Source organism: Epinephelus fuscoguttatus, linkage group LG12, assembly GCF_011397635.1.
Source record: "Epinephelus fuscoguttatus linkage group LG12, E.fuscoguttatus.final_Chr_v1".
Lineage (NCBI taxonomy): Eukaryota > Metazoa > Chordata > Actinopteri > Perciformes > Serranidae > Epinephelus > Epinephelus fuscoguttatus.
In genome coordinates this window covers 169,738-176,721 of record NC_064763.1, presented here as the reverse complement: position 1 = coordinate 176,721, position 6,984 = coordinate 169,738, and the positions used below count along the sequence as shown (strand labels likewise).

General features: G+C 40.1%; 1 protein-coding gene across 1 annotated transcript; it reads left to right on the top strand.

Moving 5' to 3' along the window:
- Positions 1 to 5,915: 5,915 nt before the first annotated feature.
- On the top strand, positions 5,916 to 6,782 carry bhlha9 (basic helix-loop-helix family, member a9). The gene has a single exon (XM_049591610.1). It carries the CDS (start codon positions 5,916 to 5,918, stop codon positions 6,780 to 6,782), a length of 867 nt encoding a protein of 288 aa, XP_049447567.1.
- Positions 6,783 to 6,984: the final 202 nt, after the last annotated feature.

Genomic DNA, 6,984 nt, shown 5'->3' with positions numbered 1-6,984 from the left:
CACTCTCATACAAGGCCGCAGCAAAAATAAAAAATGATAGATGGATAGAGATGCCCTGGCCAGCTCACTGTTGTTAACCAGCACATCAAAAAACTGTGTTGAGACAAAAATGCTTATTGGTTTTAGTCACATATTGGTCTTTTTTGTCCTCCATAGTTTTAGTTTATGAAAATTCAAAATGTTTTAGTTGATGAAAATTCATGACATTTTAGCCAACTTTTAGTTATTATGTTTTCTATGCCTTTTTTTTTTATCTTTAAACTAATACAGTTAGGCTAATTACAAATTTACAAACTGTAATTTCTCAATCAGTTTTTGACAGGTTTAACCCTTGGGGTCATAGGCCTTTTTGGAGTATTTTTACTGCCTTTACTTTTAAGATCATATCACAGTCATTATAAAGGCTACATACACATGCTATATCTATTTTTTTTTCCAGGACAATCTGGGCCACCCAGATTTGCCTTCGTTGTCCCTCTATGTGCCTGTATTTTATATTAATTTTTATATCAATGAAAAAAAAAACAATCCATGTTACTAAATTCTTACATTTTTACATGTATCTCACCATAGCAAGTTGTTAGTCGATATATTCTGCCATATATGAAGAGAATCTGACAATATAAGAACCATAATAGTGGGACATTCTGTCACTTCACAGCTTTCCAAAACATGTGGTTTGTGCCAGGCGGACATAATTGCCAGCATTTTTTTCACTATTGCAAGAAATTCCATTGACTCATTCACAAGTCAAAAATGTGTGTTTTTTTTTTTTTTTAAAGAAACATGCAATATTCATGTCTAAGATAATAGGAATAATAATAATAATATTATTCCTTACTATATGAAGTGACTGATAACAAGATCTGTATAATGGATAGTATAGAAATTTGTGAGGTTTTTATTTTGTAGACACTTGATCTGTATTTACAGCATGATGGGATGACAGCACAATGATGTGTTTGGTATCATCGGAAAGCTCCGGTCCTGCGCTTTCAAAGCTTTGTTATACATAATTTTAGTGTAAATAACCACAAATAACTTATATCCAGGTTTACTGTAAACTTGACTCGATCTCACTGTTAAGAAGCAGAAAAATAATGTAATTAAAGCCTGAATTATTTCTTAATCTGCATCTGCATGTTAGTCTGGAGGTTTAAACGCATGTCCACTAACAGAGTTGGTGATTAAAACAGAACTTTCATCTCTGTTAGAGAAAACTAATCTGAGTTCAGACTGTTTACTTACAACACAGATGCAGTCACGGATAACTAAACCTCAAGCTAACTGCTAACAGACATAACTGCAACTTCCAAACTCCAGAAATCCATTCAGCAGCTCCATCATCCACATATGGCTGATTATTTACCACTGAATTACAGCTCACAACTCTCACCAACTGCGTATGTTGCACCGCTATAAGTGTTTTTGCTGGCCAGCAAAACATCCTGGTGCAAACTATTTACTGGAGTTTCCAGCCTGTTGCTTATGCAGCCCTTGAATATAATTGCAAGCACAGCTGTTCTCGGCTTTCAGTGTCTGATAGTCCACCACCGACATTTGAGTCACATCTTGTCTCGTCAACGAAAATAGAATATAGATTTTGTTTTAGTTTTTATTATCAAGGTCTATTTTTAGCTAGGATTGTCTCATTTTTGTCATGGAGAAAAGGTAATTGACAAATAATCTCATTATAGTTCTTGTCAGTGAAATTAACTTTGGTACAGAAAATACATGCCAAATCTGTCATTTGATAAGTAGTAGAAAGCAAATGCATTTAATCAAGTATTGTGCTTAAGAACAATTTTGAGGTGTTTGTACTTGTAGTCCCCAATCTGCATGTCTTTGGACTGTGGGAGGAAGCCGGAGTGCCCGGAGAGAACCCACGCTGACACGGGGAGAACATGCAAACTCCACACAGAAGGGCTCCCACGCCCGGGATCGAACCGGCAACCCTCTTGCTGTGAGGCGAGAGTGCTAACCACCAGACCACCGTGCCGTGGATTGTCTCATTTTTGTCATGGAGAAAAGGTAATTGACAAATAATCTCATTATAGTTCTTGTCAGTGAAATTAACTTTGGTACAGAAAATACATGCCAAATCTGTCATTTGATAAGTAGTAGAAAGCAAATGCATTTAATCAAGTATTGTGCTTAAGAACAATTTTGAGGTGTTTGTACTTCACTTGAGTATATTCGTTTTCTGCTACTTTGTACTGTAATTCACTACATCTTATCAGCAAAAATCATATTTTTTACTCCATTATTTATTTGATAGCATTAGTTTCTGGCTACTTTGCAAATCAAGATTTTACTTTTAAAACATATGATTAACTTATATGATGGATTCAAGTACCCAGCAGTACAGAAAATAATTCATATTAGCTATTACCTTTAACAAAGTACTTTTACTGAGAGATATTGCTACTTTTACACATATACATAAACTGCATTTAAGGAGTTATCTGTGCAAAAATCAATCCTTATACTTTATCAAGTAAAAATCAGAACCATGTCATTTACAAAGAACAAAGAACAGATCATTTTCATTCATTCATTCATCTTCTAACCGCTTCATCCTCTTGAGAGTCGCGGGGGGGCTGGAGCCTATCCCAGCTACATCGGGCGAGAGGCAGGGTACACCCTGGACAGGTCGCCAGACTATCGCAGGGCTGACACATAGAGACAAACAACCATTCACACTCACATTCACACCTACGGACAATTTAGAGTCACCAATTAACCTAGTCCCCAATCTGCATGTCTTTGGACTGTGGGAGGAAGCCGGAGTGCCCGGAGAGAACCCACGCTGACACGGGGAGAACATGCAAACTCCGCACAGAAGGGCTCCCACGCCCGGGATCGAACCGGCAACCCTCTTGCTGTGAGGCGAGAGTGCTAACCACCAGACCACCGTGCCGCCCCAGATAATTTTCTCACAAAATTAAATGTTTTTTTTATTTGCCTTCCCCCAAAGTTCTTTCCTTGAGCATGGAAGCAACGCGGTGTTTTTGCAATGAAAGACATTAGGAGTATGGAAAAAAAAACAGTAATATAAAATAAAAACTGCCATGAACCAACCACAGATTGGCAGTATAACACTGATTTTAACAAACATTACCTATCATAAGATTGTGCTATGACCATTGGTGTGGCAGGTAACTGCCAGCCTTGTTTTTTTTTGTTTTTTTTTTTGACTGGAGGCTTTTTATTGAGGTGAGAAAATTCCAGGGCAGACACCAAAAACATGTATTAACATACCACCGCAAAGCCAAGGTTAGCGAACCCGGACTTACTCACTTATTACCTCTAACTACCCCTTTGGAAATTTCATCTATAACATTTGGCACACAGACCTCTAATAACAAGCGGCTAACAACCAGTCATTATGGGGGCTTGAACAGGAGATTTACAAACCTTACGTCCAGCAGCAATGGACAAGTTCCCTTTGCTTGAAAATGGTTATTCCATCAAGGGCATGGTGAGCTGCGTGATAAAATCTTGTGATTTATTCCCGGTGGCCAATAATTACTGGTGTCTCATCACCTGTCAAAAATGAGTGGACAGGGAGAGTCCAAGGCTCTAGTCTTCATGCTCTTTACACCACAGCAGTAAATCTGACATGTTTGTAAAGCCATAAATCACAGCTTGCGATAAAGCCTACACACCCCTTGGAACTGTACGGTATAGGCAGAACATTTCAAAAAGTTTTAGCCATAAAGGTATGCAGAAAATCATCAGGGTTATTTCAAGGGTGTGGTAGGTACAGTGGTTTAAGTGGTTAATTTACAAATCCACAGGATTTGAAGAGAAACAAAGACAAAAAATGAGTGAAGTGCTTTAGCTTCATGTTTTTGTGCACTCTGCCCATGAGGTTTTAATCACTGTAAGACAATTCATGATATGATATGCAAAGGCTTGCACTCTGTTTGACTTTTGAATGAATTGTAGTGTTACACAATGATTTTAAGATCTCATCTGCAATGTACACAATGTTTTTATAAGAAAAAGAAAACTGAATCGTAGACTGTTCAGATGTCACTTTACAGGTAAGAATTGGAGCTCATTGACTACCATTTAAAAATAATAGTGCTTCTGCTCTTCAAACTAATAAAAGCAGATTTTAGTGGATTTTATTGTTAAGTTAGATTTGATAGAATAGGAGACATCAGAACAGGGTGGAATGTGATGTTGACTTATGAATGGCTTTAGGGGCCAGGTCTTAAAGTTTCAAAGGAAAAAAAAAAGATCTTTACAAATATTATAGAAAATCCTCCACAAATAATTAAAATATGTTCATTCTGCACTGACTCTACAGCAAAGCAAACTATGAACACTTCAGGAGGTACTATATAACTTTATAAACAGTAAATGATCCAAGCCCAATCCATGCTGATCTCCCACACACAACAGTAAACAGGCCAGACTAAACATTCCCACCTTAAATCAATCAAAAGCTGAAACTCTGGGCTGCAGTTGTTGGTTGGTGTCTCAGAGCCACAACATGTACAATAAAAAGAAGAGGAAGGAAGCAATGCTTCTCAACGACTCCCAGTTGGCCCTCAGTCTACCAAAAGGGTAGACTGAGGGCCTACCCTTTGGTTATCAGATGCTTTGCACTTGTCCAGAAGCCCCTTTTCCACTCTTTAGTTCCATACCATTTTGTGTCAAGAGAAATAATATGTTTAAATAAAACACAAGAGAGATTCTGTATTTAGTAGGCCGATGTTTAGAAAATGACATGTAACTCATCACATTGCATGGTAAGTAATACCAACTATTTGTAAAATATCTTAGTATTGCAAAAGTCTTGGTTTCATCAAAATGTAACCACATTTTCACTAGCAAAAGATCATGAACGATCGATAGCCTAACCAGCAGCAATTGCAGGTTCTAATTGTAAAATATTTGCCCTTGTTTTCCCTCTCTTTGAAGTCTAAGGCTTGCTCTGCTCTTGTCCTCAGGTGCTGCTCAGGCCTGATTTATGGGGATGGGTTCCAGGGAAGTTACTCTAAATTACATGGTTCTTAAACCTGAGCAGAGAGAGACACAGAGAGAGAGAGAATCACCACTCTAGAGACAACTAATTGTAAAACAAATCTACCCTATGCTAGTTAAGAAAGGTTCTCTCTTCCCAGACCTGAAAGAAGGGGAATAATGTATTAGGCCACTTGGATAAATGTACAATTTGTCATAAATACTTCTGAGACTCATATTTATGGAATTCCTATTTTGATGAATTTCCTTGCATTGCTTATGATGGTAAAAAGTAAATGGCACACATAGTACTGTGAAGAGAAAGAAATAACCATGGCATTATGCAGTGTTATAATGACCAGAGTTGGATCAAGTGATCAGCAGTAACCTTGCTCTTCAGCACTTTGCAGCTTCATGGAAAGTCTCCAGTAAAAACATATAACTGGAGTTAGGATTATGGGGAACTGGAATCAAATCCACTGTAAAAGTGTAAAAGGAAGTGTGAAGTTAATTTCTTTCCAAATAATTGTTATGTTTTACATATGTTCACACTGACATGAAGTGTTGAAACTCCTGTAAGAGATGTGAGGGAGAGTCAGAGCAGGAGGAGGTGACAGTGCAATTTGCCTGGAGGGCACCCATAAACCTGGAGTGGAAGAGAGAGTGCACCACTCCTTACAGGTTACTGTACCACATGACTTTGAGAGCTTTAAAAAGCAGGCTGACCTGTGTTTAAGAGGTACAAGTAATCACAAGACACCAGAGGAGTTAGAGGAGACGAATACCTGGGCTGTCGGCACAGCATCAAATACCGACAGCCCCGCAAAACAAGGGACAAAACACGCACCCAGGGAGCGTGTCGAGTTATTCGCAGACACACCATCTTCCAAGTAGGAAGATTTTGCTTACGCTCGTTCAGTGTCTACGTCATTGACACAATGAGCTGCAGCAGTGTTGCAGGATCAGAATTCTCTGAGGAAGAGCTGGAGCTTGGTGTGCTGGACCAAGAGGAGGAAAGTCCTAAGGCATCTTTCCAAGATAGTGAAAGCTCAACCAGCAGTCCAAGTGACCCAAATGAAGGCCAGACCAAGAAGCGCAATCGACCCGTCCGCTCAAAAGCTCGAAGAATGGCTGCAAATGTCCGTGAGCGAAAACGCATAATGGACTACAACCAGGCATTTAATGCTCTACGTGTTGCTTTAAATCATGACCTGAGCGGCAAACGGCTCTCCAAGATCGCAACACTGCAGAGGGCCATCAACCGCATATCTGCTCTCTCAGTTTTTTTGAGCTCCAATCCTCCCAGCAAGCCCTGCGCTCACTGGGAGTGCAACAGGTCATCTCTGGGGCCAGCTGCAGCAGGAGCATCTCAGCTTGAACAGCGCAGGGTAACAGTTTCTTGTCTGCAGCATCGAAGTTATGTCCCCTGGCACGCGTCCCTCTCTCACCATATGCAGCCGCAACAACAGCCTCATATGCACAAGGTGTCCACAGAGCCACACATCAACATGGATAACACTGTGTCATCATGTCCTCCGTCACCACACTACCCTTGTTACCCCACTGAGGGACAGCTATATGCCTCATACGGACACTGTAGCAGCCCCAACGACCATCCGCCCAGCCCTCTACGATACCCTCAGGTGGGTGAGGGGTTGGGGTACCAGCCAGGGATGTGGGCATCCTGCACTCAGAAATACATGGACACTTTGATGGAGCCTCCTCCAGCTCTGGGGATACCCTGGCAGGTGAGCTACCTGCAAGAGCCAGAGCACAGCCTCTCTCTGGGCTCTGACATATTGTAATGGGTTAGATTCACCACTGTGAATCCTCAAGACTGCTTGGAACACCACTGGACTGTTGAATAATCTCAGAAAGAAAGGGTTTTTATGTTTCTACTGTTGGAATCAACTCAGTATTGCAGTAACATTCTCTTATTTTTGAGGAAAGTCATGATAAAGTAATAAACAGATACAGATAAAAGTGCAATGGCAATCAACACTGCAG